This window comes from Magnolia sinica, chromosome 6, assembly GCF_029962835.1.
Source record: "Magnolia sinica isolate HGM2019 chromosome 6, MsV1, whole genome shotgun sequence".
NCBI classification, from domain to species: domain Eukaryota; kingdom Viridiplantae; phylum Streptophyta; class Magnoliopsida; order Magnoliales; family Magnoliaceae; genus Magnolia; species Magnolia sinica.
In genome coordinates this window covers 13223630-13244171 of record NC_080578.1, presented here as the reverse complement: position 1 = coordinate 13244171, position 20542 = coordinate 13223630, and the positions used below count along the sequence as shown (strand labels likewise).

The following is a 20542-nucleotide window of genomic DNA, read 5'->3' as shown; positions in this document are numbered from 1 at the left end:
CCAATTCGAGACACGACTATCATAGATAATCCATGTGCATTGGATGTGAACCATGACACATCTTGCTCAATATCTTCTCCACCATCCATTTCAAACCACTAATGCAACCATTGAGATAGCCGCAATCGGTCCGTTAAAAGCGTGCCACAAATACAACAGATATGCTGTATATACAAGTGAGTTGAAAAGCGATCGCTGAGGATGGGCCATATCTGAAATATGAAAGGGCTGGAAACTGCGATACTAATTCGACCAGTGGTTTGCATAAAGAATAGATGGTTTGAAATAGATCCACGGCACACATTCAACCGGCAAATTCAATGGTCTCAGCTCCTAGGCCATGACCCATCCGAAACGAAACCCACCACCAGATCCAGTTCTAAAACGCGAGCTGCACTATTCCATTTGTGGTAGCTGAAATAAGGGTAGTAATGTAATTTAAGATAAAACTAGCATCTATCTTCGAGACCAAAAACAAGGAGGAAGAAAAACAGGCACTCCTAGAGTCAAAAGGTCGATGGTCAGGCCGCCCTGCTCATCAGATCCCAAGCTGGTTTTGGACGTCCCATATGGCCTTGGCAGAATCCCTGAGCCGCTGCGCCTCCTCATCTGTCAGGTGCACGTTAGTCACGCCCAGCACCCCACCTTTCCCAAGCTGAGCTGGCAAGCTCAAGAATACCTTTCCACAGCTGCTTTCCTCGATCCCGTAAAAGCCGTTGGCGAGAACGGAAACGGGGTGGATCCGGCGCTGATCACGGAGCAGGGTCCTGGCTAGGCTGGCCACAGAGTAACCGATGGCCCACGATGTGTAGCCCTTGAGGCTGATGACCTCGTAGGCGGACCCCACCACGGCCTTGTGGATCTTCTCAAGCGTTTCCTTCTCATAAGCTATCTCTTGCTTCTCTAGAAAGCTTAGGACTGGTACTCCCCCAACGCTTATGCTCGACCACAGCGCTACCGAGCTGTCTCCGTGTTCCCCAACTATATACGCCTGAAAAAAAAAAAAAAAAAAAAAAAAACGTACAAAAGCCAGTTGATTAGCGTCTGCTTACCAATCTTGGCCCTTCGATTAGTGGACCACCTCCAATCCTATCTTTAAGGGGGTGAAAGCTCTAGTGCTGCTGGTTGTATTGGGGCTGTCCAATCCATTGATTTAGACCGTTCATTAGGTCCAGCCCATATTTAAAGGTGTACCATGCAAGAATTACCCCAATCTAATGTATATTAACCATTCAATCACTGGTGTTTTAATCTGGATAGTCAATGTCATTTATAGAGTTGTACACGAGCAGAGTTCGCTCGGTGACTCGCAAGACCCGGCTCGAAAAAGCTCGACTCGACTTACATCGAAACTCTATTCGAACCGAGTTGAGTCAATTTTTAGAAGCTCGGTACATTTTAAGTTGAGTCCGAGCTAGACCTAGCTCGACTCGACTCGGATCCAGTTTTAAGTGAATATACAAGGGTTTAAAAAAAAAAAAAAAAAACTCTCATTCACCCAACCCTAACCATTTTGTCCGACCCAACAACCCTAACCCATTTCTCCCTCCCTTTTGCCCAAATCGGCTGTCCATTCGCCCAATACTCTCGTCGTTCTCCACCGCCCGGTGAAATTCCTTCTTCCAGCGTCTGTCCGGATGATCTCCTCTCTCAAAGTGAGTCCTCTCCTCCACTCTCTCCATTTTTTTCCGACAAGTAGGCCCATCTGAGTGGCGAAATACATCCGAAATTCGGCTCGAACTCGGCTTGAACTGGACCGAGCTGTTGGTCGAGCCGAGCACGAGCTGTTGTTCCAAGCTCGAAGGCCAAGCCAAGCTGAGACTCAAGTTGTCTGAATCGAGCACAAACTAGGCAAAGCTCGGCTCGACTCGTGTACACCTCTCATTTATATAAAAATATCATCCATGAGAATAACTTTTGTGAGATCATTTACATTAAAATATCATTATGGAGAATCACTTTTGTTATGCAATCGTAGCCATCCGATCCATGGCCTGGAAAATGGATGGCTATAGAAAACAGTCCAATTCAAAATCCACAGTTCACAAGCCACCATGAAAACATCCCATCCATGAGAGCAGATTACGTGCGGCCTGGCCTCACCTAAGAATCAAGATAGTACGGCCCTTTCAGTGGGGCCCACCCCGATGTATGTATCCTACATCCACACTGTCCATCCATTTTGCCAAATCATTTCAAGGCATTAGTCCAAAAATGAAGCAGATCCAAATCTTAGGTGGACCACATCATAGGAAACAGTGGTGATTCTGTTGGGGATTTGTGCTATAGAATCACACAGATCTAGATCTAGGATAGCAATCCAAGAGCAACAAGCAATCACAAGAGAACTCAAAGATTTAACGTGGAAAACCCTTTCGGAAAAAAAACCACGGCACAAAGCGACAGAAATTCACTATGAAATAGAAATTACAAGAGAAAGGACTTACCCAATTTGAACAATCTCGAATATCACTCTTGCTACACCCTTTAGGAACCCTTGGAACCCCTTTAGAAAGCTTTAAAAAATACTTTAAAATAACCCTAGGGATCCTTATTTATAGTTTAAGAAACACCCCTTCCGCACCTTTGCGAAACCGCCTCAAATTTACGCAGTCTGCACAAAATCCGCGCAGAATCTGCGTAACCCTCGACTAGTCGAGATAGGTCCTCGATTGACCTTCGACTGGTCGACACCAAAAAATATAGCACGCTAGACTTCGAGTCGAGTGGTGCTTGACTGGTCGAGCAACCCCCTCGACCGGTCGAGCCAGGTCCTCAACCAGTCGAGCAGACAATAAATTTACAGATTTAAGATATTCTGACAACAATCTCCATCATGTCTTCAATCTTCAATCGTGTAGTTTCTTGACCTCTTCTCTTATCTCTGCATCACATCATAGCTTCAATCAACGCTTCTCGTGCACACTGTCCTTCTTTTATGCCATCGTCAAGCCCAGAGAAGTTGCACAGAACTTGAACTTCTCTATACGAATGACCTTAGTGAGCGTGTCCGCTGGATTCATACTGGTATGAATCTTCTCCAGTGTTACGCCTCCTCCCTCAAGCACCTGTCGGATAAAGTGGTGACGAACATTAATGTGTTTAGTACGTGAGTGATAAATAAAATTTTTAGCCAAATTGATAGCGCTCTCGCTATCACAGTTAACTGGCATGGCCTCCTTCTGAAGTCCCAACTGATTTATCATGCCTCTTAGTCAAACACCTTCTTTAAATGCTTCCATCACTGCCATATATTCTGCTTCAATCGTGAAAAGAACCACCATGGACTGAAGCTTCAACATTCAACTGATTGCTCCACCCGATAGTACAAACGAGTATCCTAAAGTAAACTTCCTAAAATCTATACTGCCTGCGTAGTCGGAATCCACATACCCTACTAACTTTCTCCATGTTTTCTCAAAAGTTAAGACGTAGTCTTTCGTACCTCGAATGTATTTAAGTAGTCATTTCACCGCTTCCCAATGTTACTTGCCAGGGTTTGACATGTATCTGCTCACAACACTGACTGCCTGTGAAATATCTGGTCTCGTACAGACTATGGCATATATTAAACTACGAACTGCATTCGAATAAGGCACATGAGACATAAACTGCTTTTCCTCATCTGATTTAGTACATTGTTCTAAGAAAAGCTTAAAGTGAGCCGCGTGGGGAACGCTCACCGGCTTTGTTTGGTTCATCCCATACTTGATCAACAACTTTTTAAGGTATTCTGCCTATGATAATCAAAGCCTGCTCTTCTTCCTGTCTCTATAAATATTTATGTCGAGAACCCTCTTTGCAGCCCCCAGATATTTCATCTCCAATGTCCTTGATAACTGAGTCTTCTGTACATTGATTTCAGACATATCATGACAGGCGATCAACATATCATCAACATACAATACTAGGATGATGAATTTTCCATAACTCAGTGTCTTGTAATAGACATAGTGATCGTATTCACTCCGAGTAAATTTCTAACTCAACATAAAAGAATCAAATTTTTTATACCACTACCTAGGCGACTGTTTCAGGCCGTACAACGACCTTATTAACCTGCAAACCATTTTTTCCACCCCTTTAACTTCGTAGCCCTCTGGTTGCTTCATGTAGATCTACACTTCCAATTCCCCGAACAGGAATACAGTCTTCACATCCATCTATTCCAGCTCGAGATCGTATTGGGTAACCAGCGCCAACATGAATATGATAGACACCTACTTAACCACTGACGCGAATATCTCTGTGACGTTGATTCCTTCTCTTTGAACAAACCCTTCGCTACCAACCTTGCTTTTTACCTATCCTGTTTTCTTTTGAATAACCACTTGCATTCGATCGTCTTTCGGCCTACTGGAAGCTCCACTAGCTCCCATGTGTGATTTTTGTGCAATGAGTCCATCTCATCGTCCATAGCCACCTTCTGCTTTTCTTTATCAGGCTCATCAAGAGCCTCCTGAATAGTAGACGGGTCTCCCTCATCTGTAATGAGGGCATATGCAATATTAGAGTCGTCCATGTATTTTGCCGATAACCTGCAATCACGCGATGGATTTCTCCTCACAGGTGGCTGCTCCACCTGATCGTGTACCTCTGTTTACGTATCTGTCTCTGCCTGAGTATCATCTGAGTCAATCTTGACGTCTATGATCAACCTTTCTGGTTCATCTTGCTCCTCTTGATCATTCTTGCGGAATAGAGAGCTTTCATCGAATCTGACGTCATGGCTAGTAATGACTTTGCGTGTGACCTTATCGAATAACTTGTAACCTTTCACACCAATGCCATAGCCAACAAAAATGTACTTTTTGGATCTATAGTCTAGCTTGTCTCTCTCATCTGACAGTACATGAGAATAAGCCTATAACCAAATATGCGTAGATCTGAGTAGTCGATTTTCTGACCACTCCATACTTTCTCTGTGATTTTACATTCAATTGCCGTTGAAGGAGACCGGTTTACCAAATAACAAGTCGTGTTAACAGCTTCAGTCCATAGGTCCTTGCCCAACGCAGCATTACTTAACATGCATCTGACTCTCTCTAGGAGAGTTCGATTCATTCGCTCAGTCACACCATTTTGCTCGAGCGTGTGGCGCACTGTGTTGTACTTAATGATCCATTCATCATTGCAATAATCATTAAACTCAGTGGAAGTAAATTCTCCACCATTATTAGTCCTTAAAACCTTTATTTTTCGCCCTGAATATTTTTCCATCATTGTCTTCCATTGTTTGAATATGGCGAAAACTTCGGATTTATGTTTCATGAAGTAAACTCAAACTTTCCTGGAGTAGTCGTCAATGAATGAAACAAACCATGACGACCCCCAATGAAAACTTCTGGCGATGGCCCCCATACATCAGAATGCACATAATCAAGCACTCCCTTATATACATGTTTTCCATATTTAAAAGACAATTTAAATTGTTTATCATATGTACAATGCTCTCATATATCTAAATCAAAATTTTTAAAAGCTAAAATCAAACATCGATCAGAAAGTACTTTCATGCCCTGCTCGCTCATGTGATCCAGACGAGCATGCCACATATGTAGAGACGTGGAATCTGTAATAGCTACTGCCACTCCACCTGTTGAGGTGCTCCCGATCAACTTGTAGAGGTTTCCGTATCTTTGTACTCTCATAACCAGGACTGCTCCTTTTGAAACTCTAAGGATATCATTGATACCGGTGAACTTGCACCCTATAGCCTCGATTGCACCGAGAGAAACCAGACTCTTCTTCATATCAGGAACGTGCCTGACATCAGTCAGGATATGCTCCATCCCATCGAACATCTTGATACCCACCGTACCAATAGCCACAACATTACAGTCATATCATTACCCATAAAAACCTGTCCACCATCGCATTCTCTGTAACTAGCGAACCAACTCCGATGAGGCGTCATGTAATATGACGCTCCTCTGTCTAGGATCCACTCATCTGCATGATTGTCGTGAATATGTCCGATCATGGACACAGACAAAATATCACCACCACTTGTTTCTTCATCAGATGTGACAACATTGGCCTCCTTGGAAGAAGGCGCTGAATTTTCTTTATTCGCTTTAGGATTTCTACTATCCTTCTTCATGTGTCCAGACAACCCACAATTCCAACACTTTAATTTTTCTTTACCCCTACCCTTGGATTTGAATCTAAGTCTTGAAGATATTGTACCTCGCTCAGAATCTCTACCCCTCGTAATCAGTGCATCGGAAGATGCCCCCATGTCGTCGTTTGACTTTCTCATAGCCTTCCCTTGAAAAACTGAGATAACGATATCGACACTTAGGGTTTTATTTGCGGTGCACATCCTGTCCCTGGAAGACTCATACGATGCATGAAGAGAATTCAACAATATATATGCATGTTCCTCATCTTTGATCACTTCCTCCATATCCAGCAATTTACACATCAATTTATTAAAGTTACTGATGCGGGCTTCTAGATCGCCACCCTCTGCCATCTTGAAGGTATAACACTGTAGCTTTAAGTGTGGGCGATTTTCAGAGAACTTCTTAGCATAAATGTTCTCTAACTTCGCCCACAAACTAGCCGCAGTTTTCTCCCTCAAAACATTATAGAGAACCTCATCCGTAAAAAAAAAAAAAAAAAACGAATAGCGGCTAAAGCATTACTATCAAGGTTTTCTCATTCTTCATCTTTCATGGTAGATTTCCGGTCCTGAAGAGCCTTAATCTCGCCTTGCTTAGTTAAAAGGCTAATCATCTTAACCTTCCATAACTCAAAACTATTTTTGCCTGAGTACTTCTCAATATCAAACTTGTTGTTTCCCATTATTACTAATCAAGTAGATTCAGATCTGTGCCCCAACGATTGCTCTGATACCACTTGTCGGGGATTTGTGTTGCGGAATCACACAGATATAGATCTAGGATAGCAATCCAAAAGCAACAAGCAATCACAAGAGAACACAAAGATTTAATGTGGAAAACCCTTTCGGGTAAAAAAATCATGGCACAAAGCGACAGAAATCCACTATGAAATAGAAATTACAAGAGAGAGGACTTATCCGATTCGAACAATCTCGAATCTCACCCTTGCTACACCCTTTAGAATCTCTAAAACCCTTTTAGGAACCCTTAGAACCCCTTTAAAAAGTCTTAAAAAAATACTTTAGAAAAGCCCTAGAGACCCCTATTTATAGTTTAGGAAACACTCTTTCCGCACCTTTGCGAAACTACCTCAAATTTACGCAGTCCGTACAAAATCCGCGCAGAATCTGCGTAACCCTCGACTAGTCAAGGCAGGTCCTCGACTGGTCGAAGGGCCCCTTCGACCGGTCGAGCCTGACCCTCGACTGATTGACACCAAAAGATATAGCACACTGGACTTCGAGTCGAGTGGTGCTCGACTAGTCGAACAGCCCCCTCGACCGGTTGAGCAAACAATAAATTTACAAAATTAAGACATTTTGACAACAGATTCATCATTAATGAACCACAAAATTTTCGGATCTTCTTCATGTTTGGATTCATGCCCTAAAATGATATGGAAAAACAAATGAACAACATAGATATAAAATACATACATCAAGGTGGGCCCCACTATAGGGGCCGCACCTAATCTGCTCCCCCTGACTGGCTAAAAAAATTGATAAATGAGTACTAGATTATTTCATTCAATCAGTGTGATCTTTTAATGGTAGATCACGACGTGTTCTCAACAAAATGAGGTATATCCCAATCTCAAGTGGACCACGTTACATGAAACCATGTTGAATGAGTGTCTACTATTAAAAATATTTTGGGGCCATAAAAGTTTTGGATTAACCTGATTCTTGTTTTTACCCTTCACCTGAGCCTTTATGACCTAATCAACCGATTGGATGTCAAATAAACAGTACAGTAGGCCTTAGAAGGATTTTAATGGTGGATATCCACTCACTATTGTTTTCATGTGGTGTGGTCCACCTGAGATTTATATCCCTCTGATTTTTGGTATCAAGCCCTAAAATCATCCGTAAAAATGGATGAAACACATGCATCATGGCGGGCCCACAGAGCACCGACCACCAGCCACGGGGCTGGTGTCAGGGGGAGTAGCCAATCCGTTTACAGTAGCGTTGCTTTTTTCCCTATTTCCGTACCTTTACCATCAGCCAGACCTAAATAACCTAAAATGACCAAACTACCCTCTTTTGAAAATCACTCTCAATGACTTCCATCATACCATCAAAGGTCTGACTTGTTTAGGATGGTGATATCTGTAGTCTGTATCCAAACCATCTAGACCGTCAAAATAATAATCCAGTCATCCAGGCCATCGATGTTATGACGCAGGCAATCCACACCAGCATTCCAATCCTTCTACATGACGGGCCCAGCGACGAGTATTGAAGAGGTTGGCCCCTGGTGTGGACAATCAAGTGGTGCCTGCAAAAGGATGCCGATACCAAAAATCAACCAAGCTTCCACATTCAGTTAGAAGAAACCCATCATCTGCATCTTCCTTTCTGGATGGTTCTGATTATTCCGTGGCAGGCCATCCACGACTGGAACTACCAGATGAACGAATTCGATCACTGAAAATGAGTATTGCGTACGGTAAACGGCATGCGGACCGCATTTTTACAGTAGTATCTCAGGAAATAGAAAAAGAACGAAAGAGTAAAGGGCGCAGTAGAAAAAGTCAAAAAGCCGGATGTACCTGCACGTCCTGCGCGTTAACGTCCAGATGATCGGCGATGAGGAAGCGGAATCGGGACGAGTCGAGATTCGTCCCTGACCCGATGACCCGGTTCGATGGGAACCCGGACAGCTTCCACGCGATGTAGGTCAGCACATCGACCGGGTTGGAGACGATCAGCAGTACGGAATCGGGCGAGTGGCGAGCCAGCGGCGGGATGATTTCCTTGAAGAGTGCGAGGTTCCGGTGGAGGAGGTTGAGTCGCGACTCGCCGGGGATCTGACGGGCGCCGGCGGTGACGATGCAGAGATCGGAGTCGGAGGTGACAGAGAAGTCGACGGAGGAGAGGATGCGAGTGCGGGGGAGGAAAGCAGCGGCGTGCTGGAGGTCGAGCATCTCACCGCGGAGCTTGTCGGGCTTGGAGTCGACGAGAGCGAGGATATCGACGAGATCTTGGGTGAGGATGGTTTGGGCAATGGCCATGCCGACGTTGCCAGCTCCTACGACGGAGACCTTGGTGTGGCGTTTGTTGGAGGAAGGAGGTGATGATTGCTGGATGGGCTTGAAGAAGGCGTGGGCTATTTCCAGGCCCAGGTCCATTGACGATGATGGAGGGGTTTCCATGGTCGGAAGAGAGGCGTTTGGTTGGTGCAGGGAGAGAGGCTTTTGCTTCTGAGAGGACTTTAAAAAGAGAAAGCGAGGCTTTGGGCGAAGTGCGGGAGTAGTTTGATGGTAGGATTTTTTATTTTTTTAAAATATAAATCAGCACTTACTTATTATGGAATTTACGTTCCATACCCTTAAATAGGTTTTTATCCAGGGAAGCTGGATTAGCTGGTGTACCACACACCAGCAACCTAGCTGGTGTGGGTCCGTGTCGTGCTAAGGAAGGTGCTTGAGCTCGAGTTGTACGAACGGTTCAAAGGAGATCAAAGTTACGCGCCCACAACAATGTATTTATCATATCTACCCTGTTTATCTATTTGGCTAGATCATTTTAGATTTTGATTAAAAAATCAGTAATTTCCAAGGTTCAAGTGTAGCACATAATAAATAGTCAGCGTGGACAATAATTTTCACCATTAAAATATTCGTAGGCTCATCCTGGAGTTTACTTTCTATTCAATTTATTCCTGGAGCCCCACGGAATTGGATGAAGGGTAAAAACAAATATTATATTAATCCAAAATTTTTGTGATTCAAAAATGATTTCAATGGTATGCATTCAACCCTCCTCTACTTTTGACAGTGTGGTCCACTTGATTTTGAGAGTTGTTTTATTTTTAAGTTAGCCTTAAGACAAGTTTACTGAATGAACGACGGATTTAGATATAACTCAAACCTCATGATGGGACTCACAGAACTTGACATCATCAATACACCTCATCAATACACCATCTGGGTTGGTGATGTGTAGTACACCAGCCAATTTGCTTCCCTGGTTAAGCTGTCTCATCGAGTGTCTTTTTCATAATGAAATTGCACTCTCCTTAGAAATGCCCTTTGAACACGTAAGCGTTGAGGAGATCAGGAGGTTGTGGATTAGGTGCAATCCCGGCCTCACCAATACATTGAGGTACATACCCTGGGAGCCATCGTGTTGTATGTATTACGTATCCACGTTGTCTCCGTTTTATCGTATCATTTTAAGACATGACTCCAAAGATAAAGCGGATACAAACGTCTGGTGGATCGTGGCATAGGAAACAGTGATTGACCGTTAATGACTTATAATGGGCCACGAAAGCTGATATTTGATTTTTCCCTCTGTCCACGTCGTTTACGTGGCCTCACCAACAAGGTGGCTGGTAAATAAACATTGTAATGGGGCCTAGAATATCTTTAATCGTGGAATGTTAAAACAATACTATTTTCTATGTTATGATACACGTGAGAGTTGAATATGCTTAATTTTTTGGTCCATACATTGAAATGATTTGTCAAGATAGATGGAGGGCGTGGATATAAAATAAATACATCAAAGTGGGAACAACGGTAAGGATTGCAGCATCTTGTGTGAAGTAGGGCTGCACCTAATCCGCTTCCAAGGACAATTGTTGAGATATTTGCGACTGTACGACCCATTTATTTACATTTGTAGGCTATTACTTTTTACCTTGCAAGAATAAGCCCCGTACGTACGGACGGCTTCCCAAAGGTCGAAAATGCTCCTGCTTTTCCTTCCGCAATAGGATCGGCTGGTGCTCGAAGACGAGCGCTGACGCCCCTAGATCTCTGAGTTGTACGAACGGCTCGGAAGATATCAAAGTTACATAGCCCTCCAATTATGTATTTATTATGCCCCTGGATCTCTGAGTTGTACGAACGGTTCAGAAGATATCAAAGTTACATGGCCCCCCAATTATGTATTTATTATGTCCACAACGTTCATCCATATTTCGAGATCATTTCATAACATTATCAAAAAATAAAATAATCATATCCAAAGATCAACTGGACCACACTACAAAGAGCAGCCTGAAAATTGATTTTCTCCCCTCCGTAGGGCTCACCATAGCATTTATTTTCCATCCAATCTACTCATAAGGTCACAAAGACACGGACGAAGAATAAAAATAAATTTCATAATGATTCAAAGCTTCGATAATCCCTAAAAGGGTTTCAATGGTAGACATTCAATTCCCCATTACCTTTTACAGTGTGGTCCACTTGATAGTTAGATCTGTCTTATTTTTCGTCTCAAGCCTTGATATGAGCTCGCCAAATATATAAACAATTTAGATATAACAGACTTCGTGACGGGACTCACAAAAGTAACGAAAATTCCACAGCAAAAAAAAAAAAGCCCGACTACCGCAGCACTACCACTGGTATGGCGGATTGCCGCAACACTACCGTGGTACAGCTGAATTTTATTTATTTATTTATTTTTACAAGGAGAACTTTTTCTCCCTTACATTTTTCTCTAATACATAATTATGTAAATATGTATATATAAGTATATAAAAATATTTTTCTATCTTTTAATTCATTTCTTTGTCTATTTATTTAACAAGCATATCTCCTGAACTATAATGAGTTACTTAACGTACCACATATGATTTTGGGTTAGGAGAAGCTAGTTTAGCCAACCAACATAGTTATTTCCCAAGATTCCATTGGGTCAATAGTCAAAAATCCATTTCATTTACCTCGTGGTCAATTTCATTCATTTTATTCACTTCGCGGTCAATTCGCTTTACTTCACGGTCATTTCCATGCATTTCACGATCATTTCCGTGCGATTCCGTTTATATTCACGGTCATTTTCATGCACTTCATGGTCAATTCCCTTCACTTCTTGGTCATTTCCATGCATTTCACGGTCATTTCGCTTCACTTGACGGTCATTTTCATGCATTTCACGATCAATTCTGGCGATTCCGTTTAGATTCACGGTCATTTTCATGCACTTCACGGTCAATTCCCTTCACTTCACGGTCATTTCCGTGCATTTCACGGTCAATTCGCTTCACTTCATGGTCATTTCCATGCATTTCACGATCATTTTCAGTGATTCCGTTTAGATTCACAGTCATTTCCATGCTCTTCACAATCAATTCCCTTCACTTCACGGTCATTTTCACACATTTCATAGTCAATTCGCTTCACTACACGCTCATTTCCATGCATTTCACGTCATTTTTGGCAATTCCGTTTAGATTCACGGTCATTTCCATGCACTTTACGGTCAATTGCCTTCACTTCACGGTTATTTCCATGCACTTCACGGTCAATGTTATTTCCATGCACTTCACGGTCAATTCCCTTCATTGACCGTGAAGTGCATGGAAACTACCGTGAATCTAAACGGAATCGTCGGAAATCACCGTGAAATGCATGGAAATGACCATGTAGTGAAGGGAATTGACCATGAAGTGCCTGGAAATGACCGTGAAGTGAAGGTAATTGGCTGTGAAGCGCATGGAAATGACCGTGAATCTAAACGGAATCGCCGGAAATGACCGTGAACTACATGGAAATGACTGTGTAGTGAAGCGAATCGACTGTAAAATACATGGAAATGACCGTGAAGTAAAGGGAATTGACCGTGGTGGGCATGGAAATGACCATGAAATGCATGGAAATGACCGTGAAGTGAAGCGAATTGACCGTGAAATGCGTGGAAATGACCGTGAAGTGAAGGGAATTGACCGTGAAGTGCATGAAAATGACCGTGAATCTAAACGGAATCGCCGAAAATGACCGTGAAATGAATGGAAATGACCCTGAAGTGAAGCAAATTGACCGTGAAATGCGTGGAAATGACCGTGAAGTGAAGGGAATTGATCGTGAAGTGCATGGAAATGACCGTGAATCTAAATGGAATCGCCGGAAATGACCGTGAAATGCATGGAAATGACCCTGAAGTGAAGCGAATTGACCGTGAAATGCATGGAAATGACTGTGAAGTGAAGGGAATTGACCGTGAAGTGCATGGAAATGACCGTGAATCTAAACGGAATCATCGAAAATGACCGTGAAATGAATGGAAATGACCGTGAAGTGAAGCAAATTGACCATGAAATGCGTGGAAATGACCGTGAAGTGAAGGGAATTGACCGTGAAGTGCATGGAAATGACCATGAATCTAAACGAAATCGCCGAAAATGACCGTGAAATGCATGAAAATGACCATGAAGTGAAGCGAATTGACCGTGAAATGCATGGAAATGACCGTGAAGTGAAGGGAATTGACCATGAAATGCATGGAAATAACCGTGAAGTGAAGGGAATTGACCGTGAAATGCATGGAAATGACCGTGAATCTAAACGGAATCGCCAGAAATGACCGTGAAATGAATAGAAATGACCGTGAAGTGAAGGGAATTAACCGTGAAGTGCATGGAAATGACCGTGAATCTGAATGGAATCGCTGAAAATGATCGTGGAATGCATAGAATGACTGTGAAGTGAAGCGAATTGACTGTGAAATGCGTGGAAATGACCGTGAAGTGAAGGTAATTGACCATGAAGTGCATGGAAATGACTGTGAATCTAAACGAAATCGCTGAAAATGACCATGAAATGAATGGAAATGACCGTGAAGTGAAGCGAAATGACCGTGAAATGTGTGGAAATGACCATGAAGTGAAGGGAATTGATCGCGAAGTGCATGGAAATGACCGTGAATCTAAATGGAATCGCCGGAAATGATCGTGAAATGCATGGAAATGACCGTGAAGTGAAGCGAATTTACTGTGAAATGCGTGGAAATGATCGTGAAGTGAAGGGAATTGACTGTGAAGTGCATGAAAACTATCGTGAATCTAAAAGGAATTGCCGAAAATGACCATGAAATGCATGGAAATGACCGTAATGTGCATGAAAATGACCGTGAAGTGAAGGTAATTGACCGTGAAGTGCATGGAAATGACCGTAAATCTAAACGGAATCGCCGGAAATGACCGTGAAATGCATGGAAATGACCGTTGACCGTGAGGTGCATGGAAATGACCGTGAATATAAATGAAATCGATGGAAATGACCTTGTAATGCATGGAAATGACCGTGTAGTGAAGGGAATTGGCCGTGAAGTGCATGGAAATGATTGTGAAGTGAAGGCAATTGACCCTGAAGTGCATGGAAATGACCGTGAATCTAAACGGAATCGCCAGAAATGACCGTGAAATGCATGGAAATGACCATTGACCGTGAAGTGCATGGAAATGACCGTGAATATAAACGAAATCGACGGAAATGACCTTGTAATGCATGGAAATGACCGTGTAGTGAAGGGAATTGGCCGTGAAGTACATGGAAATGATCGTGAAGTGAAGGCAATTGACCCTGAAGTGCATGGAAATGACCGTGAATCTAAACGGAATCGCGAGAAATGACCGTGAAATGCATTGAAATGAGCGTGTAGTGAAGCGAATTGACCGTTAAATGCGTGAAAATGATCGTGAAGTGAAGGGAATTGACTGTGAAGTGCATGGAAATGACCGTGACTCCAAACGAAATCGCCGGAAATGACTGTGAAATGCATGGAAATGACCCTGAAGTGAAGCGAATTGACCGTAAAATGCATGGAAATGACCGTGAAGTGAAGGGAATTGAACGTGAAGTGCATGGAAATGACTGTGAATCTAAACGGAATTGCCGGAATTGATCGTGAAATGCATGGAAATGACCGTGAAGTGAAGCGAAGTGAAATGACCGTGAAATGCATGGAAATGACTATGAAGTGAAGGGAATTAACCGTGAAGTGCATGGAAATGACCGTGAATCTAAACAGAATCGTCGAAAATAACCGTGAAATGCATGGAAATGACCGTGAAGTGAAGTGCATTAACCGCGAAGTGAATAAAATGAATGAAATTGATCGCGAGATAAATGAAATGTATTTTTGACCATCTACCCAATGGAATCTTTGAAATGACTACATTGGTTAGCTAAATTAGCTTCTCCTACCCCAAAATCATATGTGGTACGTTAAATAACTCATTCTAGTTCAGGAGATATGCTTCTTAAATAAATAGACAAAGAAATGAATTAAAAGATAGAAAAATATTTTTATATACTTATATATACATATTTACATAATTATGTATTAGAGAAAAATGTAAGGGGGAAAAAGTTCTCCTTGTAAAATAAATAAATAAATAAAATCTGCCACGGCAGCAGCCGGGGCTTTTCTTTTTTTTTTTTCCTTTTTTGCTATGAAATTTTCGTTACTTTTGTGGGTCTCATAACGAAGTCTGTGTTATATCCAAACCGTCCATCTATTTGGCAAGCTCATATTAAAGCTCGAGAAGAAAAATAAGACAAATCTAACTACCAAGTGGGCCACACTATAAAAGGTAGTGGGGAATTGAACGTCTACCATTGAAAACCTTTTAGGGGTATAGAAGTTTTGAATCATTATGAAATTTGTTTTTCCCTTCATCCAGGTATTGGATGGAAATTAAATGTTATGGTGGGCCCTATAAAATTTTTAATAGTGAAAATCAATTTTCCCGCTGCTTTTTATGGTGTGGTCCGGTTCATCTTTGGGTATGATTTTTTTTTTTTTTTGATAATGCGCTGAAATGATCTCGAAAAATGATGAACGTTGTGGATATAATAAATGCATAACTGTGGGGCATGTGACTTAGATATCTTTTGAACAGTTCGTACAACTCCGAGTTCCAAGAAGTGGGGGCATTTTCGACCTTCGGGAAGCTGTTCGTACGTACGGGGCTTATTCTAGCAAGGCAGGCAAAAAGAAGTGGGCTTACAAATATAAATGGGACATTAACGGGTCGTACAGTCGCCAATTTCTCCGAATGGTTTCGACTGGAGTGGGTTAGGTGTCACCCAATGGACTTTCAAGGAAGCGGATTCCGTCCTAAACAGTAATACATCTAGGCTGGGCTATGTGAGGCCCACGGTAATGCATTGGTTTTATCCACGCTGTCCATCCATATTTTCATATCATTTTAAGCCGGACATAAGCTAAAAAACGAGGCAGATTCAGGGAGCGGATCGGCCGGTGTACCACAGAGCAGCTAGACAGCTGGTGTATTAACGTCAGCAAGTTCGGTGGGTCACATCTTGAGATATGTGTCATATCCAAACTGTCTATCTATTTTTCGAACTAGTCTTAAGGCTTGAACAGAAAAATAAGGTATAACTAAAGATCAAGTGGACCACACTGAAAAAAGCGGTGGGGGATTGAACGTCTACCATTGAAACTCTTTTGGGGGTTACAGAAGTTTCAGATCAATATGAAATTTGTTTTTCCTCTTCATCCAGGTATTTGTGACCTTATGAACAAATTGGATGGAAAATAAATGTTACGGTGGGCATACGACTTTTTTTAACGGTAAAAATCATTATCTTGCTGTTGTTTTTGGTGCGGTCCATTTGAGCTTTGGATATGATTCATTTTTTAGCTAATGCTCTAAAATGATCTTGAAAAATGAATGAAATGTGTTGATACAATAAATACATCATTGTGGGGTCACGAAACTTTGATATCCTTTGAACCGAGGAGCGTGGGCACTTGTCTTCACGTGTCTACACCAGCTATATAGCCCGTGTCTTCCGTAGATTCAAAGCTCAAGTGGACCATAACACAGGATCCATTAGTGATAATGACATCCACCATTGAAATCTTACTTGGCTCACCATGATGCTTATTTGCCATCGTAAGGCCATATAAATGAAAGGACGACAAATATCATCTTAATCCAAAACTTCTGCAGCTCCTAAGAAATTTTTGATAATGGGTGTTCAATCCCCACTATGTGGTCCACCTAAGCCATCTATCTCATTTTAAGGTTATTAACATAAAATGATATGGAATGGATTAAACCAATGCATCACAGTGGACTCTACGTAGCCATGCGTGGATGGATTACATGATCCTAAAACTTCGAGTAGCCCCTTGATGGTGTTACCCTTACCGTGTGGGACCCACCTTGATGGATGTATTTCATATTCACGCTGCTCATCCATTTTTAGGCTCATTAAGCACATCCAAATCTCTAGTGGACCACACTATTGGAAAAGGTGGTGCATGACCATTAAAAACTTTTTTTTGTAGGCCACTAGTTTTGGATGAAGTTGATATTTGTATTTTCCCATTGTCTATGTGTGATGGACCTTATCAATGGGTTGGATGGCAAATATACATTAAGGATCTGCTTACAGTGAGCCTTGGGAATTTTTCAATTGGTGAGTGTTCAATCACCATTGTTTCCTATGGTGTGGTCCACCTTAGATTTAGATCTGATTAATTTTTGGAACCACATTCTAAAATGGGCTGAAAAAAATCGATAGACAACATAGATATACAGCACATTATCAAAGTAGGCCCCACAGTACGGGTAACACCTAATCCACTCCCAGTTTGACAACTTAGTCCGTTCATATTTGAGTTTATATATACCACGTGTAATTTCAAAGTACATGCACATCAAATGACATAATTAAATAACCCAGACAAAACCCAATTACCTCTCTCCCTGCATTAAACAATCTTTAGGCCCGCATGCTTGTCTGACTGCTATCATGCCTGCCATCACATGGGTAGAACTTTGGTTGGATCCAACCAATTCATCAGGTACACTGCCTTTAGTCTAATCTAGAACTCCCTGACAATCATAAACTCAGTTTTAGATTTTATACAGATTAATGTATTTCTGTATAATGTGGAAACCAAAAAGTGCAAAATAATCAGAAATCAGGACAGGTTGAAGCACGTCTGAAACGCTGTCCTTAAAGCGTTATTTGCTCCTACTCAAGTGAATTGAGTATGCTAGTAGGTTACAGGCAAATAGCTTTTAGGATACGACGAGCCTGGTGTGGGTCTACGTTTAGCAAACACGAAGGCCCATCAAATGGAACTCAATTACACACTTTCTGGCAGTATTACATTATAAAGGAAAAAATTCCAAAAGAAGAAGAAAAGAAGAGAAAAACTTCTGCACAGGTCAGTTCAAATCTTCAGCTACTGGTTCAGTTGAACCGTTCTAGACCACACCGCTGATCTGTACTTCAAGTTAAGGTTTAAGCCTTGCTATGTTACTGGAAACACTAGAATATATGAGTGGAGAGGGGCTGACTGTCTCAATTCGTATGGGTTTGTTGGAGTGAGTTGAGATGGTTTGGAAACCCATCCAGGTCCTCCTTTTATAGGCTATGGTGGCTAGGGGGTTATGGTCTAGAGACTTAAATTCTATTAAGTCATTTCTGGCTGTTGGAAAACTAGCCGTTTTATGGCCGTTTTCTGACTGTTGTGCATGAACCATTAAGCTGCTACATGCTGACTGTTGTGAGACAACAGCTAGCCGTTTTCTAGCTATTGGGCTAGCCATGCAGCAGTTATAGCTGAACCCTGCACTAATGGCTCAGCTGTTACAGTTTCTACTGCAACAGCTCTTTTCAGTCCCTCTATTTATACTGAGAGATCTCTCTCTTAGTCCTTTAGTCTCTCTACTAACCAGCCACCCGCCATAGCCACCTAGTCGCACTGCGACTCACACACGTCTCGCTCCGGTTAGCTCAAGGTCGTGAAGGAGCGACCCTCTGCGACACGATGCGAACGTGCGAAGTATGAAGTACGCCACTAGCGCCTCTACAGCCACACTGCCTCACATGCCCATGCCCTCACACCGAGCCCGTGACCGAGACCGAGACCGAGACCGAGACCGAGCCCATGCCCGTGCCCGAGCCCGAGCCCGAGCGCGAGCGCGCGCGCGGGTGTTCCAGTGCTACGCACTGGAACACGCAAGGTCCATAGTCCACGGACTAGGTAGGTAAATATTATAATACTCCACATCCTTCATATAAACCACAGGTTTTTCTCTTCTCTTTTCCATATAGGACTATTCCCAAAAAACCCGTAGAAAAAGTGTTATTTCAAAACAACTTTTTATATTATATTTTATTTTATTATTAAAATATTTTTTATTAAAATCAATATTTTTGTAACAATCCCCCACTTGATTTTTTATAAAATATTTTCTCGGTTAAACAATACTGCCAGAATAATTTGCTTATATGCATAAAGAAAGATATCTTTCGATTTTAATCTTTCCTTAGTGTAAGTATTTCAAAACTCTGTCGAAATGACTGGTAGCCGCAGCTTTGAACCAGTTATTCTTAAATAACAGAATTGAAAATACCACACACATATTCGCTATGTGTTTGTTAGAGTTCCCACAATCTTGCTCAGCACGATTAATGGCCATGTGCTTATCCTAATTCATGAACGATCCCGAGAGAAAAACTCTTAACTCTCATGAGAGACGGCACCATCTCTACGTTCATATAGGTGAAATCCTTCCAGTATCTCCGTTACTATAAGATACTTGTCCTTATAGACTGGATTTTATTAAGAGTTCTAAGACTCAACCCTCTATCGTAACACTCAACACTTATTTATTATGGATGAGGTTTTATAATTTTAGTGCTGAAAAACTTTCCACATATCAGTGACTTGTTCTTACCCATTAAACCCAAAATTAGAGATTTTCTAACTTTAGGTTGGGTTACCATCACTGGTGGAACTTTGGTTGAAGAGTTTCAATCCCATTCCTCTAGATGTAGCCTTTACTACCTCTCTCGGTAGAGGTTTAGTGAAAGGATCTGCCAGGTTATTGCTTGATTTCACATAAGAAATAGCAATGATTCCATCTCGAATCAATTGTCTGACATAATCATGTCGAAGACTAATATGTCTAGACTTACCATTATAAGTCCCGCTATAGGCTCTAGCTAATATGACTTCACTATCACAATGTAGTGACACAGCCGATATAGGCTTTACATAGAAAGGAATTTCTAATAGAAGATCCCTTAGCCACTCAGCTTCTTTGCCTGTTGCAGCCAGGGCTATAAATTCAGACTCCATGGTCGAATGCGTTATGCAAGTCTATTTCTTGGATCCCCAAGATACAGCTGCACCTCCTAGGGTGAATACCCACCCTGTAGTAGACTTGTTGTCCCCTGCACTCGATATCCAGCTCGCATCAGTATATCCTTCCAATACGGCAGGAAACTCTGAATAAAATAGTCCTAAGTCTTTGGTTGCTTTTAAGTAACCAAGGACTCTACTTATTGCATTCCAGTGTTCAGTACTGGAGTTACTAGTAAACCTACTAAGTTTACTCACAGCATATGCGATATCAGGTCTAGTGCATTGCATAGCATACATAAGACTCCCTATAGCACTCGCATATTCTAATTGTGCAACTATTCTTCCAGTATTTTCTTTTAGCTTGATACTTGGATCAAATGGGGTCTTTGCTTCTTTTATATTTATATGGTTAAACTTGTTTAGTATCTTCTTAATATAATGAGATTGACACAAAGCATAACCCCCACAATGTTTTTTAACTTTGATACCAAGAATGGTATCAACTTGTCCAAGATCCTTCATTTTAAATACGGA

The 20542-nt window shown here is 41.8% G+C and overlaps 1 protein-coding gene across 1 annotated transcript; it reads right to left on the bottom strand.

The window, feature by feature from the left end:
- Positions 1-348: 348 nt before the first annotated feature.
- LOC131248320 (L-lactate dehydrogenase B-like) lies at positions 349-9389 on the bottom strand. Its single transcript, XM_058248569.1, has 2 exons — positions 8683-9389; positions 349-991 (listed from the first exon to the last, which is right to left on the bottom strand). Exons 1-2 carry the CDS (start codon positions 9283-9285, stop codon positions 539-541), a joined length of 1056 nt encoding a protein of 351 aa, XP_058104552.1. The 5' UTR covers positions 9286-9389; the 3' UTR covers positions 349-538.
- Positions 9390-20542: the final 11153 nt, after the last annotated feature.

Excerpts from the sequence above, each read along its gene's own strand:
- LOC131248320 (XM_058248569.1), bottom strand. The coding sequence starts at position 9,285 with ATGGAAACCCCTCCATCATCGTCAATGGACCTGGGCCTGGAAATAGCC. Across the intron at positions 992-8,682 it reads TTAACGCGCAGGACGTGCAG|GCGTATATAGTTGGGGAACA; the intron begins GTACATCCGGCT and ends TTTTTTTTTCAG.